At 41.5% G+C, this 25,424-nt stretch overlaps 1 protein-coding gene across 2 annotated transcripts in view; it reads left to right on the top strand.

Moving 5' to 3' along the window:
- Positions 1-25,424, top strand: part of POU1F1 (POU class 1 homeobox 1) — a 60,604-nt gene that overhangs the window by 17,545 nt on the left and 17,635 nt on the right. Inside the window, exons 1-4 of one of the 2 annotated variants that reach the window (XM_077480116.1) lie at positions 1,509-1,750; positions 4,473-4,622; positions 10,669-10,782; positions 14,045-14,281. In XM_077480116.1, the coding sequence (XP_077336242.1) occupies positions 1,609-1,750; positions 4,473-4,622; positions 10,669-10,782; positions 14,045-14,281 (643 nt within the window). In that variant the 5' untranslated portion in view covers positions 1,509-1,608. Of the gene's footprint in view, positions 1-1,508; positions 1,751-4,472; positions 4,623-10,668; positions 10,783-14,044; positions 14,282-25,424 lie in introns of those variants that run through there. The other variant, XM_077480115.1, reaches the window with a different exon arrangement.

Raw genomic sequence — 25,424 nt, 5'->3', positions numbered from 1 at the left:
CTGTGTTATTGGATAGCAATCAACTGAATGTTGCCACCAAGTCAGAAAAAGTCAGATCACCCTAAAAAGTGAAACTAAGTCAGAGAGATACACACACACGTCACTTCTGATGGAAAATTTCAGTTATTATTTGTGATGTCTACTATTAGCCATTACTTTTTTTAAAGGACCTAAAATGGCGTGCAGGTGAACTGTAAAATACATGCCATTCTAATATTGGATGGGTATATGAATAGTAGGATGGACCTGAACTTGGGATTTTCCCACTAGCATAACCACAGAAAAAAGCAACATGAAGAGAAAGTTAGCCTAGGTTCACACTATTGCGGGTGCAGGAGCATGTGCAAATCACACGCGTCCTGCATGCAAAATGCACTGCTCTTTAGCAGACACACAGGGATGGCTTTAATTCTCAAAGTGTTACTAAACTCACATCAGTCCGTATATGCAGCAAAGCATGCTTGTCTTACTCACTGTGGAACCTAAAGGGTTAATCCTTTGCATTGTGCCCTTCCACAATCCATCTGCTGATAGAACAGCACCTTGGGGGCACTCTGCACATGCTCAGTTTGGTGTGTAGTGCTAGAGAGTTGTTTTTTTTCTTGGGAGGGTGCATGTGATCGGCACAGGGCCAATCAGCACTGTCCAGACAGAGGGTCAGGGGTCCTGCAGCCTCATAAGACAGTCAGAAGAGAATGCAAACTCATCCTACAAGCTTTAACCAGACACCGATAGAAGTCACAAGACTGCTATATACTGCTGATGAGAAAAGATATTTAGCAGTTTATATTTACTAAAATAATTCCATGTTCTGTGTACTGTGGAAGATCGGATATGGTGAATACAGGGTCCTGGGTTTAGTAAGACTTTAATGACATCCCCACGCATTGAAAAACACAGCATGGTTTCGGGTGAGAAAAACTGCATGCAGGGTCAGGGACTTTTTCCCTGTGAGAAATGCAGGCATAAAGGACCTGCGATGGTGTGAACCTAGCCTTTGTGACAACTATGGTGGCAGGTAAAGACGAGTGGCGCATAAAAGAAGAGATAATTGCTATACTCATGCTCTAATTTAAATAACAAATGTTCACTCCTGAATGGAACATACCTTTTAAAAACAGCACAGCGTGTAACGGAAAAAAAATAAAACTTTAAAGAAAGAAAAGATTTATATTGCTAGAAGCAAGCAGACAGCTAATTCTATTCTGACACAGGTTATAGTCTTTTCTTTCTTTAGTACATCAGCCTTATTAATGTAGTGTTTTAAATCTACGGATCGAGCATATGCAGAGAGGACAAGCTGTTAAATAGGTCCAGCATCTCAGGTTTCTGTTTAGTTACACCAATTGGCCAGGCATTGTTATATTGGGTGGGAAGAACAGTTGATGCATTTATGTAGCAATCTCCTGGGCAGAAATCATTAACATGGATAAAGGGATTTCCTAAGAGTATAAATACCTGCACACGCCAAGCACTTACCAAGCTGCCCATTAATGCATACATGCAAGCTCAGGAAAAGTTTTATTTTAACAATTCATTCCAGGCTCACAGAAGACTCAGAGGAAACTTTTAAAATTCATCTTGCTTTTATCCGTCCTATCTGGGGGAATGAGTTTCCAGGCTTTTGTAACGGCGGATACCTTTGTACCTTTAAATTCTGAATCTTCAGCTACATTTCCCCTTAGGATGCATCACAGCACTGCTGAATACCTGCCTGTCACCAATCACACAACAAATGTGGTCTCCACAGGTACTTTTGTATTATGAGTGATGTATTTCTCTTTTATATGGCTACATAATTATACAGCAAAAAAAAAAAAAAAAATGCTTAGATATTTTACTTTATTCCTTAACCATTAGAAAGCTATTTGACTAATTTAGGGAGTCTCTGCAAAGCACACTCAAGTTGGTGTAAAATGCAGTAAAGAACAACATTTATCATGTTATGTTTATTCTTCTGGGCTTCTGGCCTTTTTAAATAACCCACATAAGTAATGTGGTAAGAAAATTATGATATTGACATGAAAATTAAAGTAACTGCTAAAAAAAATTATAATAAGATATAAGGAATACTGTTTTATCTTTACTATCATAAAGATAAAAAATGGAATGTAAAAAGGGAAAAGTGTAGAATACACAAAAATATAATCAATACTGTATGTTAAAATGTATTGTTGAAATGTAAGAATATTTGATTTCTGGTGTTTACATACTATTCAAAACTGATATATGTATGTTTATGTATAAATGAGTTATTTACCATAATTTCTAAATTAGTTATTTACCATAAATTATAATAATATAATAACTGTATACAAGTTTATTTTATTTTTTTATTATAAGGATTATTATTTATTTATTAAAGGTATGGAGCAGTCAATTTACGCAGCTTTTTATTATTGTTGTTACTTTATTACATTTTATTATGAAATCACTTTTAATCCATGAGATTTTGTGATTTGACATATCTTCTTATGTATGCAGATGTTTTGTTTTGATGAAAGATTTTCCCAATGGTTGTAGGGTTCCCTTTAAGCCTTATACAGGGACAGATCATACAATATTCGGTCCATATGTTGTGCACAAGTGATCGTACTGGGAGACTAGTGCTGGTTTCACTAGCATTCTCCCAAGGTGTAATTTTTCAAATAACATTTTATTATTTCTTCTGAGATAAACATGCATAACATCATGCCCCTTTTTCAAGCGTTTTAATGTTGAGATTGTAGTTCACAATTTCTATCACGTGGTTTCCTTCCAAAAAAAAAAAAAACTTTAGATCTTTATTTCATTTTTAAATTTATCTTAATTCTGTAAAACACAAGCAATAATGAACATATTTGAAGGGCACGTGTAGCAGGTTTCTGGGTTATTTTAGCTTGCATTTCAGATCAGTTTGGGATGCTGCTGCCATCTTTTATATGCGTTCCCGACCTCCTTCCATACTGCCTTTGACCTCTTTTTGACCTGCTTCTGACCTCCTACTGCATCAAGCTGTCTTGGGATGCTTTTTTATCCCCATTAAATTGCATAGGGAAAATAGTTGTGATGTTAGCAAATGTCCATTTGCATAAGCCAGTAATAACTATGGTGCCCCAAGTGTCTGCCACTGGAGATTGACACTAGTTGAGCTTAGTCTTAATGCCCTGTACACACTAGTGGACATTCCGACCACAAAATCCATCAGATTTTTTCCGATGCATTTTGGCTGAAACTTGTGTTGCATACACACGGTCGGTTAAAGTTGTCAGAAAATCCGATCATTCAGAACGAGGTGACGTTCATTGCGTACAACGGGACTACGTAGAGGCTAGTAGCCAATATCTTTGGTCTCGTAATTTAATCAGAGCATGTGTGGCACTTTGTCCGTCGGAATTCTCTACAAACAATCAGAAAAAGTCTGATCGGATTTTGTTGTCGGAAAATTTTAGATCCAGCTCGCAAACTTTTTCCGCTGGAATTTCCAACGGAAAAAGTCCGATAGAGCCCACACACGATCGTATTTTCCGACAACATAATCCGATCGGACCTTTTCAGTCAGAATTTCCGACCGTGTAAGACATTCTGTAAATCCCCCAAAGAGACATTTTGGAAGACAGCTCCAGATTCTGTAGGATGCTGTTATAAAGTGAAGAAGATGCCATTGTTGGATAAATCATAGTGTAGTCTAATAACTTCACTTCACTCTAACTCCTAGATGTCTGAAATGTATACTTGCAGATGCTTTCTTATTCTTATGTGACATTATGTAGAAGCCCCATTTTATGTTGTGTACAATTAACAGATGCATAGCCTCCCCACGCTTGCATTAAGTACAACTCTTCTTATTTGTTCCCTAGAGAATTCTGTTGTGAAGATATAGGGGGGGGGGGGGGGGGGGATTCAGTAGTTTAGTTTAGCAAAAGACAATTGGACAGGGCTTTTTTGTGACTTTAGTCCACAAAACATCATGTATTGTTGGCCCATAACAAAAAAAATAAGACCTGAATGTATTTCTGGTATTCAGGATACATTCTCATAGATACTCCCTGTGATTTCACTAGAACCCTTCATTGGCATTTATTGTAAAGCTATAGGGTCTACCTGTGGGTACATTTCAGGTGGGTCCTATGATGGCTCATTGCAATTTTAATAAGACGACATTGTTCTTCTTATATTGATTTTGGTGAGATTGGCACATATGTTGGTTGTTTAGCCCCTTGGGCACTCAGGGTTGTTACTATAAATATTTAGCTAAAATGATAAAGGTTATGAAATAAATACTAATTATAAAAAAAAGTGATAGATACCCCTACTCCTGTTTTGTTTATTTTTTGTTGTTACAATCCTATGTTTGCACCCGGTAACCCTTACTAAGCCTCATGCCATATTTAGACTGAAAAAGTGTATTATATACGTAGAAAAATTGATAACAATAGAAACAATGAAGTAAAGCTTATTCTACGAATGAATCTTGAATATTTTCTTACCAGTCCCGTCTGTTTTGTCTTTGGTCCAAATTCCTAAATTCTCTCATATATACTTCTCTGTGCCTAATGTGGAACATATACCAGCAGGGCTGCATTATCCAAACCCATCATGTCACTATGGAAGCCAACAATCTACTTATGGGGTGATGACTGGTAAGTGTTTTTTTTATTTGATAAATTTTGGTATGTAGATTAATTTCATGCTTCTGAATTACATGCTTTGTTTAAATAGTTCTATCATAACTGAGAGACCCCCTGAGGTCTAACAGGTGCTGCTCTGTCGACTGCTTGACGTCAAGCCTATAATAAATGCTATTTTACAGCTCCTGAGTGTGTTTAACACAATTAAATCAAATATCTCTGTATATAAGAGAAATGTAAACAATTACAGAACTGAGAATAAATGAGATTTTATACTTATATAGACACTCAGGAACTGGGAGGCAGGGTTTTTTCTCAGCAGTCAAGAAGGTTGTGATTTTATCTGACAATGCATTGTAATGCCATTTAGAATTGGTAGTGTTTGGGAACTATGACAGACCAATTTGTTTTTTACATTTTGAAAACATAAAAAGAAATATATAAAAATATGTTATGTATAAAAACAACAACTAGTGGGTATTTTTTAGTTATATATACTATATATTAAGAAGAACATATTTTTAGGCTTAAAACATCATTTAATTTGTATGTGTGCATTGAACAGTTTTAAAAAAACTTAAATTTGATATTTTGTTGCGCAAAATGAGCTGACCACGCAATATTGGCTGGTCTCTTTTTGACTGGCTGTCCTTAGATGGCAAAATCTCTCTGTAGCATTTCTAATAGGGATGGGCCGAACACCCCCCTGTTTGGTTCCACCAGAACTCTTGTACAGAGTAAAAGTTCTGACCCAAACAGTGAACCCCATTAAAGTCTTTGGGACCCAAACTTGAAATGTCAAAAGTCCCCATTTTGAAGGCTTATATGCAAGTTATTGATTTTAATGATGCTTAAAGTGCAACAATAAAAATGAAAAATTCCTTTAAAAACAGTACCTGACAGTGCTAAAGAAAAAAAAAAACTAGTCAAATCACATTTAAATTTCCGGCAATACAATACCATTTCCGGCAATAAAAGAAAGATGGCGTGGGGTCCCCCCCAAATCCATACTAGGCCCTTCAGCAGGAAAGCCCACTGACATCGGATGACCCAGCAGCCGGATTCCCGACCCTGGTCCTTAACAACCAGCTATTCACTGAGCCCTGATTGAGCAAAGCTTTGCCTAATCAGGGCTTAGAATGCACTGTGTAGCACGCAGGGCATTGCAGGGCATTGCAGGGCATTCAGCAGGGCAAACACCCTCCAAACGCCCTGCAAATTTTGGTGTTGGCTGAACAGGCGGACAGCCGATGTTCGGGACTAACATTTGTTTACATTTATGCTAGAGTTGGCCCGAACCATTCGTCCAAACACTAATTCCTAACTAGCAGGTTAGCAGGATATAAATGCTCCAATTGGAAGGTATGGAGAGTTGTATGAACACTAAAATAACAGGCACGATATAGTAAAAACACATCTCTTGCCATAATATGTCTCTTTGTATATTTACAATATATTTTACTTTCAATAACCATTAAACAATTAAAGTCCAATTCCAGCAAAAAATTACATATTGGAGGATTTTAAATGCTGCCTATGTGACATCCCTGTAAATCCTATTCTCTTATGCTGCGTACACATGACCGGACTTTCTGGCAGAAATGGTCCGACTGAATCATTTCATGGGATATTCCGATTGTGTGTGGGCTTCAAAAAAGTCTGACAGACCTAGAAATAGCACATGTTTTAAATCTTTCCGACTGAATCAATTCCTATCGGGAAAACCGTTCGTCTGTATGCTAGTCCGACGGACCAAATACAACGCTAGGGCAGCTATTGGCTACTGGCTATTGAACTTCCTTTTCTAGTCCCGTCGTACCTCATCACGTTAGAAATGAACAGACTTTGGTGTGATCATGTGTAGGCAAGTCCGTTCAGTCAGAACTCTGTCAGAAACTCAGTCGGAAAGACCGTCAGTTTATTCTCACGGAAAGTCCGGTCGTGTGTACGCGGCATTAGACCGACTACCCAAATGAGCCTTGAAACTTAAAAGCAATTCACCAAAATAACCCTGCTCTGGTTCAGTTTTTATAAGCTTCTGTAATCATAAGCCCTGATGAAAGAAGCCAATGATCCTCTGAAACGTGTTGGGTATCAGTGTGATATTTGCTGTGACCAATGGAGATTTACTAGACTTGCAACTACCCTGTGGCACTCTCGTATTTCTACCATACCTATTTAACTCCTATTCTGTTAGACCCCCATCCCCTGGACAGGAAATGAGGGGCAATCTCCTGAATGAGGACTCAGAAATCCTGGCAGATTTCCATTCCAATGATAACAGAAAATGTGTTTTATATATAGCTGTATTCACACTGGGGAGATTGTCCTCACTTCCTCTGCTGTATGATACATAAAAAAAAAAAAATAGAAGGAGAAAATCCCACAAATGAGGACATGGATAGAAACAAAAAGTTGACAGAGGTTTGGCTTTAGGTTTTAAATAACTCAGTTAAGTATTTGCATCAAACCGAGCGGCATAACATAACACCAATGTTATTTTGGAAAAATTACATCTCTTTCCATGAAGAAAGTTCATATGTGAAAAAAAGCCATAACATGTCAGCTTTTCCTACAGGGCTGTGTTTTTAACTACATGTATCAATGAAATGTATGACTTTTTTTTTTTTAACATTGAAACTAATATCCTATTGGAATTGGGATTCGGAGCCCCACGGTCTGTTTGATTGGGATATACAGTGCCTTGAAAAAGTATTTCCACATGGGGCGGAGGTTCACTTTCCAGCAGGACAACGACCCTAAACAAACAGCCAGAGCTACAATGGAATGGTTTAGATCAAAGCATAGTCATGTGTTAGAATAGCCCAGTAAAAGTCCCGACCTAAATCCAATTGAGAATCTGGGGCAAGTCTTGAAAATTGCTGTTCACAGATGCTCTTCATCCAATCTTACAGAGCTTGAGCTATTTTGCAAAGAAGAATGGGCAAAATTGTCACTCTCTAGATGTTCAAAGCTGGTAGAGACATCCCCAAAAAGACTTGCAGCTGTAATTGTAGCTTAGAGAGGTTCTAGAAAGGATTGACTCGGGGGGCTGAATACAAATGCATGCCAAACTTTTCAGATATTTAATTGTAAAAAATGTTGAAAACCATTTATCATTTTACTTCCATTTCACAATTATGTGCCACTTTGTGTTGGTCTATCACATAAAATTTACATTTATGTTTTTGGTTGTAACATGACAAAATGTGGAAAATTCCAAGGGGTATGAATACTTTTTCAAGATACTGTAGAAATGGTGCACTTCTCTTGGAATATATTCTATTAGAATTAAACAGAATAAGGTGGAAAATGTGTGGCTAACTCAATTGAATTGCAACATTTGTGTTGTGCTTAACTACTTTAGTTTTGTAATTGTAATGTGAATATATAAAAAAAAAATGTAACTGTTAGCACATTGAGGAGTCTTTTGCTTTTTAAAATTAAAGTGTATATAAACCCAAATGTTTTTTAATTATTTTGAGCGGAGTAGGGAAAACCTTTATAATTTTTTTTCTTTCTATCTGTGCCCCATTACAGAGGTTTGCCTTTGCTTCTTGTCCTGTAAATACTACAGGAGATATCTCCAAAGCAAAGGAAAACTGCCTTAGCCAGTTGTACAATCAGTGCCCCCATTGGAATATTTCCCCTCTATTCTTGTTCATGTGGCAACTCAAAATGTTGGATTATCTCTCACTTTTAGGCCTCATGAACACAGGGCGTTAAAAAAAACAAGCTGCAAAGCCACTACCAACACCAGGAAAACGCGGCTGTAAAAACATGCTTTTAGTAGCTTTTTGCATTAGCGTTAATGCGATTTTAGCAGTGTTTCTCTGCCTCTATTCAGAATCAGAAACCTATGAGAGCTGTCTTAACTGATTCAGCCCATTGATATGAATAGAAGTCACAACCAAGTTGGATCATCAAGATCCGGCTTGTGGTGCAACTTGTGTTCTGAGGGTCCCCCCAAAATCCATACCAGACCCTTATTCAAGCTTGCAGCCCGGCAGGTCAGGACAGGAGGGGGAGAGTGAGCGCCCCCACTCCCCTCCTGGACTATACCAGGCCACACACACTTAACATGGGGGACCTCTGCCGACAACCCTGGGCGGTGGTTGTGGGGGTCTGCGATCTGGCAGAGGGCTTACTGGAATCTGGAAGCCCTCTTTAACAAGGGAGCCCCCAAGTGCCGGTTGCCCTCCCTGTGTGAATTAGTATGAGGTACCCCTTTACCCCAAAAAAAGGCAGTGTAGTGTAAATAAAACAAGAGATGGTTTTCACAAGTCCTTTATTAAAAATCTTCCTCTGTTCTTCTCTCTCTGTTCTTCTCTCTATCCGGTGTTCTTCCTCCAGTCTTCTCCGCCGCTGCTGTCTTCTCTGCCGCCGACCCAGTCTTCCACCGATGCTGTCCCCTGTGGTTGTGCCAGCTCCGTTCTGCCAGTTCTTATGTAGCCCTGAGGCATGGCCATCCGGTAGTGCCACTGTGAGACCCCGCCGCTTATGACATCACGTGATAAGCCCCCTACCCGCAGACCCCCACAACCCCCACCCAGGGTTGCCAGGAAGGGGCCCTTGTTCCCATCAACATGGGAATAAGGTGCTTTGGGGTGGGGGTCGCAGAGCCCCCTTACCCAAAAGCACCCACCCCCCATGTTGAGGGCATGTGGCCTAGTATGTTCCAGGAGTGGGGCACTCCCTAGTCCCCCCTTTCCTGACCTACCGGGCTGCATTCTCAGATAAGGGTCTGGTATGTTTTTGGGGGTACCTCATGTAGTTTTTTTTTTTCATTTTGATGTGGGGTTCCCTTTCAAAGTCTATACCAGACTCAAAGGGCCTGGTATGGATCTTGGGGGGACACCACACCATATTTTTTTTTAAATTTTGGTGTGGGTTTCCCCTTCAAGATCCTTAGAGCACAAGTTGCACCACTAGTCGGATCATGATGATCCAACTTGAATACCAATGCCGTTCAAATCAATGGGCTGAAAGTAAGATCAGTTAAGACGGCTCTCATAGGGAACCATTCATTTTGACATGTCAAAAAAAAAACTTACATTTACTGTAGCAGTGTCAGATGTTTTTACAGCTGTAACTGCTGCTCCAGAATGCACTGGCCCTGGTTTTTTTTACAGCTTGAAAATGCCTATGCCACTTACAGCGCCTAAAAGCCTGTGTGTGCATGAGACTATAGAATAACATGGACAGGCATTTTTAAATCGGAGTTCCGCCCCCCCATGAAAAAATTCAAACTCGGCAGCTACAAATACTGTAGCTGCAGACTTTTAATATTAGGACACTTGTCCATTGTTCCCATGGTGACAGCACCCCGGACAATTTTCAGGTCGGCTCTCGGGTGCTGCCACCACCATTCGTGATAAGGGAAACTGGCCTTTTTAGCTTCACAGTTGGTTTCCTACTGCGCTTGCGTGAAGCACGTTGCGCTTTCTAACTGGCATGGTGGTGGTGGAAGGAGGAGGGGAGCCAAACTTCTGAGGGACGGCTCCACGGTGCAGTCTCCTGGAAGTGGGGAAGAGTCCCAGCCAAAAACCGGTACCAGTCTCTCTCCCCCCCCCCCCCCCCCCGAAAGGTGCCAAATGTGGCACCGGAGGGGGGGGGGGCAGATAAGCTGAGCTTCCACTTTTGGGCTTTTAAGCTGCAAATAAAAACATCTGACGCTGGTAAAAGCAGCTATAAAAATGCTCTGTGTGCATGCGGCCTTAGTCTGGAACAAATGGACACCAGGGCAATGAGAAAATGAATCACCTATTGGGGACCCAGACAGCAAAAAAAAACCTGCTAAAGGTTCTAACTCCTCATTGATCTACCCACAAAAAACAATGAATAAATGGCTGTTACTGGCTTAAACAGCTGTCAAACTGGAGAGAGATGAGTAAGGTGTAGGCAGCATACTAGATACTTTCTCACTCATTGATATAGGTTAATAGTCTTTGCCCATCATTCTGATTTCTTGCTATCCTAGTGAATAAGCCAAGTGAATGTGCAGACATTTATATTTGAACACCATGACCCATGATTATACTGTACCAATTCTTTGCAGGGATTAAACCCACTGCTCCAGAGATGCTATCTGCAAGTATTTCTCAAACAAGAATTTTACAAACATGCAGCATGCCTCTGTCCAATGTCGTAAATGGAGTAAGTACCTTACAAGGTAAGTTGTTTTAGAAATGTACTAAAGTGTATCTCTAGGCAAAACCTTTTTTTAAGTTTTAAATAAAGTGTGGAAGGGTTAGACAATCTATTACAATCTGTGTCCCCCGTAAGGAGATTAAAGAGCCGTACACACAGGCCAAATATCAGGGGGCATCAGCAGGTTCAATAGTTCAATAGTAACTGTCAGACGTTTGGCTTGCTTTTATTGAAGGGGCATGACCGAAAAAAATCAGCATATTGGCACCCAATCAGCGCTCTCAACCATTGTCGGGGAACGCTGACTAGTGTGTTCAGGTGGGGCAGTCCCCCTGTCAGAACACAATATCTCAGTGGGGGAGATCACTCTCCTAACATCGGATTGTTAGTACAGTGTCTCTTTCTGAGCTCTTACAAGTTTTTTTTTCCATTCAGCCTGCTGGATGGAACGAAAAAAGCTTCTAGTGTGTACTAGGCTTACCTCCTATATTTTTACTGGTCACCATTGTCACTGAATAAAAAAATGAAGGGAAGTCCTACATTTTAGAGTTGTTCCCTAAGCATAAGGAGGGGAAGAGTGGAGTCACCTCTTCCAAAGACAGCTGTCTGCAGGAGGAGTCCCTCTAACTTCTTGTTGCATTGTTGGGACAGGAATTGAAGAGACATTTCCCCAATGGTAAACAGACAGCAAAAAAATAATCTGGTAAGGATTTTAGCTCTTCCATACTCTATCCAAAACTAAAAAGTTTTGACTACAGATACACTTTAATTCATGGTATTATGTGGACGATAAACTTAAAATGCACATTATATGCATAGGTTTACTTGCTTTAGGCCAGGCCATACTTAATTAGTCCACACATTATGCCACTAAAACCTTCATTCCAAATCAACAATTATCTGGAATAAAAATATACAAAAATGTTAATGGACATAGTGTGAGGTTTTCCCCTTTTCTTCAAAAGTGCACATTAGTTTATGCAAAATTGCTAACAATAACATTCACAAGTATGTTACTGAGAGATTTATATCAATGCAATATTGGCAATAATCAGTATTTTATTTTTAAAGAACTTTTATTTTGCCCATACTATGGGATCAATTTAAAAGAGGGTCCATAAGTCAATAGTACTAACAATTGCCATACTCCCCCACTGCCCCAATCTACTGCCAGACCTCCTGAAACATATCCACTACTTATTACTATGGGAGAACATATGACACCCTCCCATCCCTATACCTCTACAGCACTCGTGGTCTCAGTGGCCAATAGCCAGGTACATGCCCAGAGGTCTGTTATGTAATAGTAGGGGAAGCATGCATAGTCCTGTGCAGGTTTAGATTTGCCCAATCAAGTCAAAATTTATAAAGGAATCCTGGGTGGCTTGTAGGCAATCTGCAAAAGCAGTACAAACAAAAAAGGTAAATGCAACAATCTAAATTTCTTCCTGAAAATCAAGCCTACTTTGCTGAGTATGGAAAAGTATAGATTTGCATTAAAGGACAACTGTACTTTATTGTCATTTTTTGGGGGGCTCTAATCTGATCCCCCGACCTACCTGAGTGCTGCACACATAATCTTGTACTTACCTTCAGCTACAATCCAGCGATCTTTGTGGTGCCTAACATGGAGTCACAAAGCCTTTCCCCCAAAAAAGGGTATATTCTAACTGGCCATGCAAACCATTAATTTCAACGGGAAATCTCTACTCATGGCAGGATTAAGTGGACACTCTGAGTACAGCTTTCCCATAGGAATAAATAGATCTGTGGCATGCATGTGTATTGTGAAACTGCAGTTTTTGAAGGAAAGGCTTTGAAATGGTTTGAAGCAGGTCTGCACAGTAAACAATGCTGGATTGGAGGTAAAAGGTAAGTAAAAGACTAATGCCGCGTACACACGAGCGGACTGTATGGCGTACTTAGTTCGTCACACAATCCGACGGACTGTCGTACTTTCGACTGAACGGACTTGACCACACACGGATGCACAAACAGTCCGTCGAAAGCTTGCGCGATGACGTGTACAGCACGTACAACGGGACTAGAAATAGGAAGTCCAAGACACAGCAAAGCACCCTTCCGCCGTGTAAATCCTTTCTGGGCATGCGCCATTCTTAGTCCGTCGAACTAGCATACTGACGAGCGGATTGTCCTCTGAAACCAAAGTACGACGGACAGAATTTCGAAAAATCCGAAATTCTTAGTACGCCAGACTGCACGCTGAAAAAGTCCGCTGAAGCCCACACACGAGCGGATTGTCCGCTGAAATGTGTTTAGACGGACTAAGTACGCCATACAGTCCGCTCGTGTGTACGCGGCATAAGTGAGCAGCATTCTGGGGGTTAGGTTAGATGAAAAAATAAAAAAAGACAACAAAAATACAGTTGTCCTTTAAATTTAAACAAAGTAAAAAGTCCTGCGCAAATGGTGCCACTAAAAAATAAATGTATAAAGAAATATAAATGTATAAAAAAATATAATATATAAAGTCAATAAATCAAGGTGAACACACCGATGTGTGAAAACAGTGAAAAATAGGAGAAAAGGCGTGACCAGCTGTTCAAAAATAGATAAATCCAGGCTCTCAGAACTCTCACCTCAAAGAGGGAATAATCAGGCAAAGTAAAATAACCCCAGAAGATTCTCCTTAATATTTCTCTATGTAATAACCAAGGAATAATAGATGAAGCCTGTAGTATATCCTTCTGCCACTAGAGGGCCATTTCCAATACTTGAATACAACACTGCAGCTTGTAATTCCGTGGTATAGAGCTTGAAAAAAAAAAAAAAAACACAGAGGAGAGGGGGAGAGGGAGAAAGAGAGGGGGACTCCAATAGTGTAGTAGTTGAATGAATGGACAAATTTATTAAAGCATAAAAAATGGACTCTCACATAAGCAAAAAAAAGGTTAACACAGAGCAGATAAAAATGAAGACCTGGCGTTTTCAGCCAGTCTTACGCTGTTTCCGGTTGTCCTACGGCCACTCCCTACGCGTTACGTCACGTCATGTGACTTCTTCAATGGGGATGTCCTTTAAATTTGCTATGACAATAAGTACTGTTCTATTATATAAACCATTTTAAGCAAAAGAAGTTACAAAAAGTCAGTCACTAAAAGGATTGCTTATAACAAGGAAAACGTCTCCCTGTCTGTGCCCCCATGACAGTCTTAATGGGGTAACTAAAACATATGCTTGCTTTTTTGTGGACCTAAAATAAAAAGATTGTTATTTAAAATATGACAACTCTATGAAGCCTCGTGTCCTTCCACATTCCACAGGAGTCCATACAGGCAGTTTACCTCCATGTCTTATGAGCGCCAGCTCTTGCACATTGGGTCACGGTTTTGCCCCAGTACATCAGGCTCTCCTGGGAGAGGAGATCACCGCCTCAGATTTCAAGCAGGAGTTCAGAAGAAAGAGTAAACCCATCGAGGAGCCTATTGATATGGACTCTCCAGAGATCCGAGAGCTGGAAAAGTTTGCTAATGAATTCAAAGTGAGAAGAATTAAGCTGGGTATGGATCTTCAGATTTAATATTGTGTGTGTTTGTTTCTAATATTCCATTCAGTAGGACAGTACAATAAATTTCATGCTACATTTATTCTTTTGTGACCACAAGTCATTGATGCCTAGATGTCCAGGCCAAATTTAGTAGCATCATCATCATCATCATAATAATAATGACGTTTAATCTGCTTATATTTTAACTTCCCTGGTTCCTTCGTTTCCCCTTCATCAAGGTGCTAATGAAATGTTGCAATAAAACCTTTCCAATTTCATCACCTTTTTTTAGACACAGTGACATCATCATTTATTCTCTGTGATACTCTATGCAATGCAGGCAAATCATGGCTGGTGGGTGTGGCCAGCAGGGAGCTGTACACAGCTTGCAGAAAAACATCACAGCACCTTGCTTCAGTACCACTCAAGAACCATCAGCCCTGGTGCAAACAGTGGCTATTGGGAGGGGTTATGCAAATATAAAAAAAATGCCTTGATCTGTTGATGTCAGTCTGGAGGAATAGATGTTCCTAGGCAGCACACAAGACTTATTTTAGTTTTTTTTTTAGCTATTTCTAAAGTATCACACAGAAATTGCGCTGATTGCGATTAGGATTATTATACTTCCCTAGGTAACGGCTACATGTATGGCTAAGCTCTAATGATTAAAAAAAATTGGCCAGAGCTAGTAAAGCTGAGGAGGGAAAAAGTTAGATGATGCTGGACATCCTCCAGTCAGAACATGAGGCAGACTTACTGCACTGTCTAATGCTCAATATAGGAAGCTCACATTGTGCAGTAAAATAAGAGTAAACAATTTCAGTACAGGTAAGGCGCCTGTACAACTCAGGAATACTACTGGTACCACCAGCCACATCAGAAAGGCAGAAGGAGATTAGGGAAGTAAACAAGTGGCTGAGGAGCTGGTATAGTAAGGAGGGGTTTGGGTTCCTGGAGAACTGGGCAGTTCGTCGTTCATCAGTACTATAGAAGGGACGGACTGCACCTAAATGAGGAGGGTGCAGATCTGCTGGGAGTGAAGATGGCTGAAAAGTTAGAGGGGTTTTTAAACTAGGCGACGGGGGGAGGGTCCAGAGGTAGAGATAGTCAGCAATGAGCATATTCCAGAGGGTAGCATTGGGGGCATTAGTGGTAGGTTGACTAAAGCACATGAACCTGAGGTAAGTATAGTAACAAGTCCTATTTGTAATCTTGGAACACCCAATAAGTATGCGACCAGTCTAAACTACGTGGCATGTTCACCAATGCCAGGAGCCTGACGGACAAGATGGGTGAAATATAGATACTGTTGAATGAGAAGGATTTAGATTTTGTGGGAATTTCAGAGACCTGGTTCAACAGCTCTCACGATTGGCTGGAAACCATTCAAGGGTATTCACTTTATTACAGGGACAGAGAGGGTAAAACAAGGGGGAAGGGTAGGCCTACATATCAAGAATAATGTACAAGTGAATGTGAGAGATGACATCAATAAGGGAGCTAGGGAGGAGGTGGAATCCTTATGAGTAGAGCTCCAAAGGGACAAAGCTAAGGGAAAAAACAATGAGAGTATGCTATAGGCCCCTAACCTGAGGGAGGAGCCTCCTATCATAATTTGGATTAGCAACAAGGATGGGAAGTGTTATCATAATGGGGGAATTTAATAATCCAGACATAGACCAGGCGGAGGGAACTATACATTCATCTAATGCCGCATACACATGATCAAACAATCGGGTGGAAAAGTCCGGCAAACTCAAGTCAGCCGGACAATCCCCCCGTGTGTAGCCTCCGGCATACTTTTTTGACCCGAAAGTACGGCGGACTTAGAAAGTAGTTTTGCACTCCAATCTTCCCGCCGGACTCGCATTTCGGCGGACAATCTGGCCGTGTGTATGCCAGTCCGCCGTACTTTTGAAATGAACGGACTTTTCCCCCCGGAGAAAAGTCCGCTCATTTCGAGCGGGTCTCTAGGTAGGTGGGCCCCGCGAAGGAGACGTCGCTGGCCCCGCCACCTGGTATGGACTTAAAGGGGAACCCCAACACCGAAAAAAATCGGCGTGGGGGTTCCCCCAGGTCCACATCAGACCCTTGTCCGAGCACGCTACCCGGCCGGCCAGGAAAGGGGGGGGCGAGCGAGCGCCCCCCCTCCGAGCCGTACCAGGCCGCGTGCCCTCAACATGGGGGGTGCCTTGGGGAAGGGGGGCCGCGCGGTCCCCCCACCCCAAAGCACCTTGTCCCCATGTTGATGAGGACAAGGGCCTCTTCCCGACAACCCTGGCCGTTGGTTGTCGGGATCTGCGGGCGTGGGGCTTATCCGAATCCGGGAGCCCCCTTTATTAAGGGGGCCCTCGGATACCGGCCCCCCACCCTATGTGAATGAGTATGGGGTACAATGTACCCCTACCCATTCACCTGTAATATAAAGTACAAAAAAAAACACAACACACAAGATAAAATAGTTTATTGCACAGCTCCGGGGGTCTTCCGTCTTCGGGGGGTCTTCTCACCGGACTCCTCCGCTATCTTCTTCTAGCCCTTTTGCTAGCGGAGGAGCCCGGCTTTCTTCCTCGCCGCGCCCTCTTCTTCCAACTTCGGGGGTCTTGTCCCTCTCTTCGGTCTTCCGTCGCCGCCGCCTTCCGTTCTTCTTCTTCTCCTGGAAATGTTGACTCAACGCTCTTTCCGGCCGCAATGCCAGGGACGCGCTGCGTGGCGACTTATATAGGGACAAGGGACGGGGTCATCGTTTGATGTCGCATGGTGACCCTGCCCCCTTACGATGCCACAGTCCCGGAGGATGCTGGGACTGTCGCCATGTGACATCAGCCCATGTGACATCAACCGATGACCCCGCCCCTTGTCCCTATATAAGTCGCCGCGCAGCGCGTCCCTGGCATTGCGGCCGGAGAGAGCGTTGAGTCAACATCTCCAGGCGAAGAAGGAGAAGAAGAAGAACGGAAGGCGGGGGCGGCGGTGGCACCAACGGCCAGGGTTGTCGGGAAGAGGCCCTTGTCCTCATCAACATGGGGACAAGGTGTTTGGGGTGGGGGGGCCGCGCGGCCCCCCTTCCCCAAGCCACCCCCCATGTTGAGGGCACGCGGCCTGGTACGGCTCAGAAGGGGGGGGCGCTCGCTCGTCCCCCCTTTCCCCAGCTGGCCGGGTAGCGTGCTCGGACAAGGGTCTGATGTGGACCTGGGGGGACCCCCACGCCGATTTTTTTTCGGCGTTGGGGTTCCCCTTTAAGTCCATAACAGGTGGCAGGGCCAGCGACGTCTCCTTCGCGGGCCCCGCCTACCTGGAGACGTGCTCGAAATCAGCGGACTTTCCTCCGCATGTGTGGGCGAGTCCGTTGATTTCAAAAGTAGGGCGGATAGTACGGCGAACTTAGTACGCTGTATTAGTCCGCTGAAAAAGTGCCGTGTGTGGGCAAGTAGCTCATTCGGAAAGTCCGACGGACAGTCTGGCGGGAAGTCCGCCAGACTAAGCCCGTTGGATAGTCGGCTACATGTGTACGTGGCATTAGGCTCGCCAGTTCCTAAATGTCTTGCAGGACAAGGCGTTACTATATCTACTGATTACCAACAATACAGACCTGATCATGGATGTGGAAATGCGGGGCAATTTTGGAAACAGCAATCACAGGTCAATTGGCTTCAGCAAAAAATTACACAAATAGGAAAAACATGGGAACACAAAGACCATGAATTTCATAAGCCAACTTCTCTAAACTATGAACCTTGCTAGAAGATATAAATTGGGATAAAATCTTAGAAACAAAGAACACGAAGGAGAGATGGGTTGGCTTTAAGAGCATATTAAATAAGGGCATTTGATTGGGAAATAAATTTAAAAATGCGAACAAAAGTCCTGGATGGCTTAACGCAATGTAAAAATGTATATAAAAGCAAAGGCCTTCAAAAAATACTTGCACCTGAGGGTACTTAGGTAACTCAGTCGAGTAATTGCCAGACCATTGTTCCTAGTTTTTACTGGCAGTCTACTGACTGGAATGGCACCAGCTGATTAGAGAAAAGCCAACGTAGCACCAATATTTAAAACAGGGCCAAAATACATCCCTGGGATTTACAGACCAGTTAGTCTAACATCAATAGTATGCAAGCTCTTGGAGGGGATGATATGGGACTATATACAAGATTTTAGTAATGGAAACAGTATCATTAGCAGTAGTCAGGATGGATTCATGAAGAATCATGATTGCCAAACCAATCTATTAAGCTTCTATGAGGAGGTGAGTTGCCATCTAGATAAAGGAAGGCCCGTAGATGTGGTGTATCTGGATTTTGCAAAAGCATTTGACACAATTCCACATAAATGTTTACTGTACAAAGTAAGGTCCGTTGGCATGGACCATAGGGTGGGTACATGGATGGAAAACTGGCTACAAGGGCGAGTTCAGAGGGTGGTGATAAATGGGGAATACTCGGAATGGTCAGGGGTTGGAAGTGGGGTCCCCCAGGGTTCTGTTCTGGGACCAATCCTGTTTAATTTGTTCATAAACGACCTGGAGGATGGGGTAAACAGCTCAATCTCTGTATTGGCGGATGACACTAAGCTAAGCAGGGCAATAACTTCTCTGCAGGACGTGGAAACCTTGCAAGAAGATCTGAACAAATTAATGGGGTGGGCAACTACATGGTAAATGAGATTTAATGTAGAATAATATAAAATAATGCATTTGGGTGGCAAAAATATGAATGTAATCTACTCACTAGGGGGTGAACCTCTGGGGGAATCTAGAATGGAAAAGGACCGGTGGGTCCTAGTAGATGATAGGCTCAGCAATGGCATGCAATGCCAAGCTGCTGCTAACAAAGCAAACAAAATAATGGCACGCATTAAAAAGGGGATTAACTCAAGAGATAAAGCGCTAATTCTCCCACTCTACAAGACTCTGGTCTAGCCTCCCCTGGAGTATGCTGTCCAGTTCTGGGCACCAGTCCTCAGGAAGGATGTACTGAAAATGGAGCGAGTACAAAGAAGGGCAACAAAGCTAATAAAGGGTCTTGAGAATATTAGTTATGAAGAAAGGTTGCGAGCACTGAACTTATTCTCCCTGGAGAAGAGGCGCTTTAGAGGGTATGTGATTTCCATTTACAAATACCATACTGGTGACCCCACTATTGGATAAAACTTTTTTGTGGAAGGGAGTTCAATAAGATGCGTGGCCACTCACTAAAATTAGAAGAAATTAGGTTTAACCTAAACTGCGTAGACATGACCGGACTTTCAGGCAGAAAAGGTCAGACGGAATTATTTCATTAGATATTCTGATCGTGTGTGGCCTTCATCTGACTTTTTTCTTTAAAAATTCTGAGGGACCTAGAAATAGAACATGTTTTAAATCTATCCTATCGGGAAAACCGCTCGTCTGTATGCTATTCCGACGGACCAAATATGACGCAAGTGCAGCTATTGGCTACTGGCTATTGAACTTCCTTTTCTAGTCCCGTCGTACGTCATCGTGTTCAAAATGAACAGACTTTCGTGTGATCGTGTGTAGGCAAGTCCGTTCGGTCGGAACTCCATCGGAAAGACCGTCAGAGTTTATTCTGACGGAAAGTTCGGTCATGTGTACACAGCATTACTGTAAGGCCGCGTACACACGCGGGGACTGTTCGCTGAAACTGTCCGCTGAAACCAAGTTTCAGCGGACAGTCCGCTCGTGTGTGGGCTTTCAGCGGACAGTTTCAGCGAACAGTCCGCTGAACAAGGTTTTTCGGAAATTCCGAAAAACTGTCCGCTGAAACCTTGTTTCAGCGGACAGTCCCCGCGTGTGTAGGCTTGTTCGTCAAACAAAGTTGCGCGCATGCTCAGAAAGGATTTTTACGCCGAAAGTTATAATGCAGTGTATAGGACGTCGTATTTTTCGTCCCGTCGTACGTGCCGTTCACGTCATCGCGCACGGTTTCGCAAACTGTTCGTCCGTCGTGTGTGGCCATGTCCGTCCATGCTAATTTTGAGCGGACTGTTTGCCGAAACTGTTTGACGGACAAAGTTGGGCGAACAGTCCCCGCGTGTGTACGCGGCCTAAGAGCGGCAAAGATGTGGAATTTCCTTCCACATGCGGTGGTTTCAGCGGGGGCATCGATAGTTTCAAGAAACTATTATATAAGCACCTGAACGACCGCAACATACAGGGATATACAATGTAATACTGACATATACAGTGCCTTGAAAAAGTATTCATACCCCTTGAAAATTTCCACATTTTGTCATGTTACAACCAAAAACGTAAATGTATTTTATTGGGATTTTATATGATAGACCAAAACAAAGTGGCACATAATTGTGAAGTGGAAATATAATAATAAATGGTTTTTAAAATGTTTTACAAATAAATATGTGAAAAGTGTGACATGCATTTGTATTCAGCCCCCTTTACTCTGATACCCCTAACTAAAATCTAGTGGAACCAACTGCCTTCAGAAGTCACCTAATTAGTAAATAGAGTCCACTTCTGTGTAATTTAATCTCAGTATAAATACAGTTGTTCTGTGAAGCCCTCAGAGGTTTGTTAAGGAACCCTAGTGAACAAGCAGTATCATGAAAGCCAAGGAACACATCAGACAGGTCAGGGATAAAGTTGAGGAGAAGTTTAAAGCAGGGTTAGGCTATAAAAAATATCCCAAGCTTTGAACATCTCAAGGAGCGCTGTCCAATCCATCATCCAAAAATGGAAAAAGTATGGCACAACTGCAAACCTACAAAGACATGGCTGTCCACCTAAACTGACAGGCCGGGTAAGGAGAGTATTAATCAGATAAGCAGCCAGGAGGTCCATGGTAACTCTGGAGGAGTTGCAGAGATCAACAGCTCAGGTGGAAGAATCTGTCCACAGGACAACTATTAAGCCCCATACACACTATCAGTTTTTCTGCTGAGTTTTTCCTTCAGGTTTACCAAAACCATGTTGTGCAAGGGCCTGCCTGAATGCATACAAATTGAAACTCCTAAGGTTTGACCTCATATTATATGGTTTTGGTAAATCTGAAGGAAAAACTCAGTAGAAAAACTGATAGTGTGTATGGGGCTTTAGTCGTGCACTCCACAAATCTGACCTTTATGGAAGAGTGGCAAGAAGAAAGCCACTGATGAAAAAGCAAAAGCTATGTGTGGCAAAAAAAACTAACACACCATCCCCACTGAGAAACATGGTGGTGGCAGAATCATGTTGTGGAGATGCTTTTCTTCAGCAGGGACAGGGAAGCTGGTCAGAGTTGATGGGATGGTGGATGGAGCCAAATACAGGGCAATCTTAGAAGAAAACCTGTTAGAGTCTGCAAAAGACTTGAGACTGGGGCGGAGGTTCACCTTCCCAGGACAGGACAACGACCCTAAACATACAGGCAGAGCTACAATGGAATGGTTTTGATCAAAGTATATTCATGTGTTAAATGACCTAGTCAAAGTCCAGACCTAAATCCAATTGAAAATCTGTGGCAACACTTGAAAATTGCTGTTCACAGACACTCTCCATACAATCTGACAGAGCTTGAGCTTTTTGCAGAGAAGGATGGGCAAAAATGTCACTCTACATGTGCAAAGCTGGTAGAGACATCCACAAAAAGACTTGCAGCTTTAATTGCAGAGAAAGGTGGTTCTACAAAGTATTGACTCAGGGGGGCTGAATACAAATGCACGCCACACTTTTCACATATTTATTTGTAAAATAATTTTGAAACCTATTGATAATTTTCCTTCTTCTTTACAGTTATGTGCCACTTTGTGTTGGTCTATCACATAAAATCCCAATAAAATACATTTACGTTTTTGGTTGCAACATGACAAAATGTGGAAAATTACAATGGGTATGAATACTTTTTCAAGGCACTGTAATCACACACATAGGATGGACTTGATGGGCTTGTGTCTTTTTTCAACCTCACCTACTATGTAACTATGTATGTAACTGTGAAAGACTGAATATAAGGCAGGAGGTTAGCTTTAACAATAACAATTGCATACCTAAATTATATATCTCATATATACAGATGCATCTCATAAAATTAGAACATCATTAAAAAGTAAATTGTTTTCAGTAATTTAATTAAAAAACTGAAACTCATATATTTTATATAGATGCGTTAGACACAGAGTGATAAATTTCAAGCTTTTCTTTCTTTCAATTTTGATGATTATGGCATACAGCTAGTAAAAACCCCAAATTCAGTATCTCAGAAATTTGGAATATTACATAGGATCAATTAAAAAAAAAAAAAAAAAGGATTTTTAATACAGAAATGTTGGCTTACTGAAAAGTATGACAATTTTGCAAGTTTACCGTATTTCCTCACAGAGTGATACTGTGGATACACTTAATAAGAATGTGCCAACATCTCAATAGTATAGGAAAAAGTTGTTTTTGGAAATTTACAAAGATGGACTTTGTGGGCACAATTTTTAGAGTAAAAATCTGAAAATGTATTTAATTGTATAGAGTTAAAACACTTATGTACAGCATATAAAAGAAAACACACGTCATAACCAATGTTTGACCCTGGGGATTATGCAATTGATAATTATGGTGAAATGTAACCAGTAGCACTATTCAAATGAGTAGAGTGCACAAAGTGGTTGAGTCCAGGCAAGGGACATATGTTGCATGCCTAGCAGCACTTCTTCGGGAGCTACAAATCTGATTAGATGTATAAAGAACATAAAGTAAAATAAGTATATATATATATATATATATATAGTAAATGTATCATCCAACATATAAAATATAATCTAAACAATAATAGAGAAACACAATCATTTAGGTGACATCTGTCCAGAAAAGACCCCAAATAATGGTGACCACTGGGGAGGAAGGAAGAGGCACAAACCTACTAAGGGGGACACAGATACATTTGGTAGTAGATAGAGGTAGAAATTACACAACAATCAAAGTAGTGAAGTAGCATATAGAAAAAAGTTTAAACAGAATTAAGTTTTTTGTAAAACTATGTACTCACATAAAGTGTAGATTAATGTGGTAAGGTATGCGGAAGAAGTATAAATTACTTCAAACGAGTAGTCCTTACTAAAAGAATTTTAATATAATTCTAGAAGAGAAAGAAGTTAATTGAGAAAAAAAAAATATATATATATATGTAGAGGGAGTAATAATATAATAAAACCTCTGCATGTAAGCAAAAAGGTTTACTATAGTCAGCAATTATGAAGAAATATCTACATATATATATATTATATACAGGTCCTTCTCAAAAAATTAGCATATTGTGATAAAGTTCATTATTTTCTGTAATGTACTGATAAACATTAGACTTTCATATATTTTAGATTCATTACACACAACTGAAGTAGTTCAAGCCTTTTCTTGTTTTAATATTGATGATTTTGGCATACAGCTCATGAAAACCCAAAATTCCTATCTCAAAAAATTAGCATATCATGAAAAGGTTCTCTAAACAAGCTATTAACCTAATCATCTGAATCAACTAATTAACTCTAAACACCTGCAAAAGATTCCTGAGGCTTTTAAAAACTCCCAGCCTGGTTCATTACTCAAAACCGCAATCATGGGTAAGACTGCCGACCTGACTGCTGTCCAGAAGGCCATCATTGACACCCTCAAGCAAGAGGGTAAGACAAAGAAAGAAATTTCTGAACGAATAGGCTGTTCCCAGAGTGCTGTACCAAGGCACCTCAGTGGGAAGTCTGTGGGAAGGAAAAAGTGTGGCAGAAAACGCTGCACAACGAGAAGAGGTGACCGGACCCTGAAGAAGATTGTGGAGAAGGACCGATTCCAGACCTTGGAGGACCTGCGGAAGCAGTGGACTGAGTCTGGAGTAGAAACATCCAGAGCCACCGTGAACAGGCGTGTGCAGGAAATGGGCTACAGGTGCCGCATTCCCCAGGTCAAGCCACTTTTGAACCAAAAACAGCGGCAGAAGCGCCTGACCTGGGCTACAGAGAAGCAGCACTGGACTGTTGCTCAGTGGTCCAAAGTACTTTTTTTGGATGAAAGCAAATTTTGCATGTCATTCGGAAATCAAGGTGCCAGAGTCTGGAGGAAGACTGGGGAGAGGGAAATGCCAAAATGCCTGAGGTCCAGTGTCAAGTACCCACAGTCAGTGATGGTCTGGGGTGCCATGTCAGCTGCTGGTGTTGGTCCTCTGTGTTTTATCAAGGGCAGGGTCAATGCAGCTAGCTATCAGGAGATTTTGGAGCACTTCATGCTTCCATCTGCTGAAAAGCTTTATGGAGATGAAGATTTCATTTTTCAGCACGACCTGGCACCTGCTCACAGTGCCAAAACCACTGGTAAATGGTTTACTGACCATGGTATTACTGTGCTCAATTGGCCTGCCAACTCTCCTGACCTGAACCCCATAGAGAATCTGTGGGATATTGGGAAGAGAAAGTTGAGAGACGCAAGACCCAACACTCTGGATGAGCTTAAGGCCGCTATCGAAGCATCCTGGGCCTCCATAACACCTCAGCAGTGCCACAGGCTGGTTGCCTCCATGCCACGCCGCATTGAAGCAGTAATTTCTGCAAAAGGATTCCCGACCAAGTATTGAGTGCATAACTGAACATAATTATTTGAAGGTTGACTTTTTTTGTATTAAAAACACTTTTCTTTTATTGGTCGGATGAAATATGCTAATTTTTTGAGATAGGATTTTTGGGTTTTCAGGAGCTGTATGCCAAAATCATCAATATTAAAACAAGAAAAGGCTTGAACTACTTCAGTTGTGTGTAATGAATCTAAAATATATGAAAGTCTAATGTTTATCAGTACATTACAGAAAATAATGAACTTTATCACAATATGCTAATTTTTTGAGAAGGACCTGTATATATTAGCTACATGCTAAGCAGATCATAGATTCATGAATAGAGCTGTAGATTACACTTATATAATATAGTGAGCGGCATACCAGTGATTAAAAAGGCCTATAAAAGGACAATAATCGGTGAGAAACATCGGGTGTTGAAAAAGAAGGTAGCACAGTCGTTAATAATGGTTTAGACTATAGCAACAGCCAGTAACATATTCTGTTCAAAAGTTAGGAGAGGGCTCAGAGCACTTGCCTCCTAATAGATAATAGGGAAAAGAAGGTAATAAAGATAAGGGCAGATGCGATACACTACCAACATCGCCCAGTATACAATGGATAATAACAGGC

This window comes from Lithobates pipiens, unplaced genomic scaffold, assembly GCF_037356315.1.
Source record: "Lithobates pipiens isolate NorthernLeopardFrog02 unplaced genomic scaffold, aLitPip1_a1.2 Scaffold_16, whole genome shotgun sequence".
Classification (NCBI taxonomy): Eukaryota; Metazoa; Chordata; class Amphibia; order Anura; family Ranidae; genus Lithobates; species Lithobates pipiens.
This window is presented reverse-complemented; position numbering and strand designations above follow the sequence as displayed.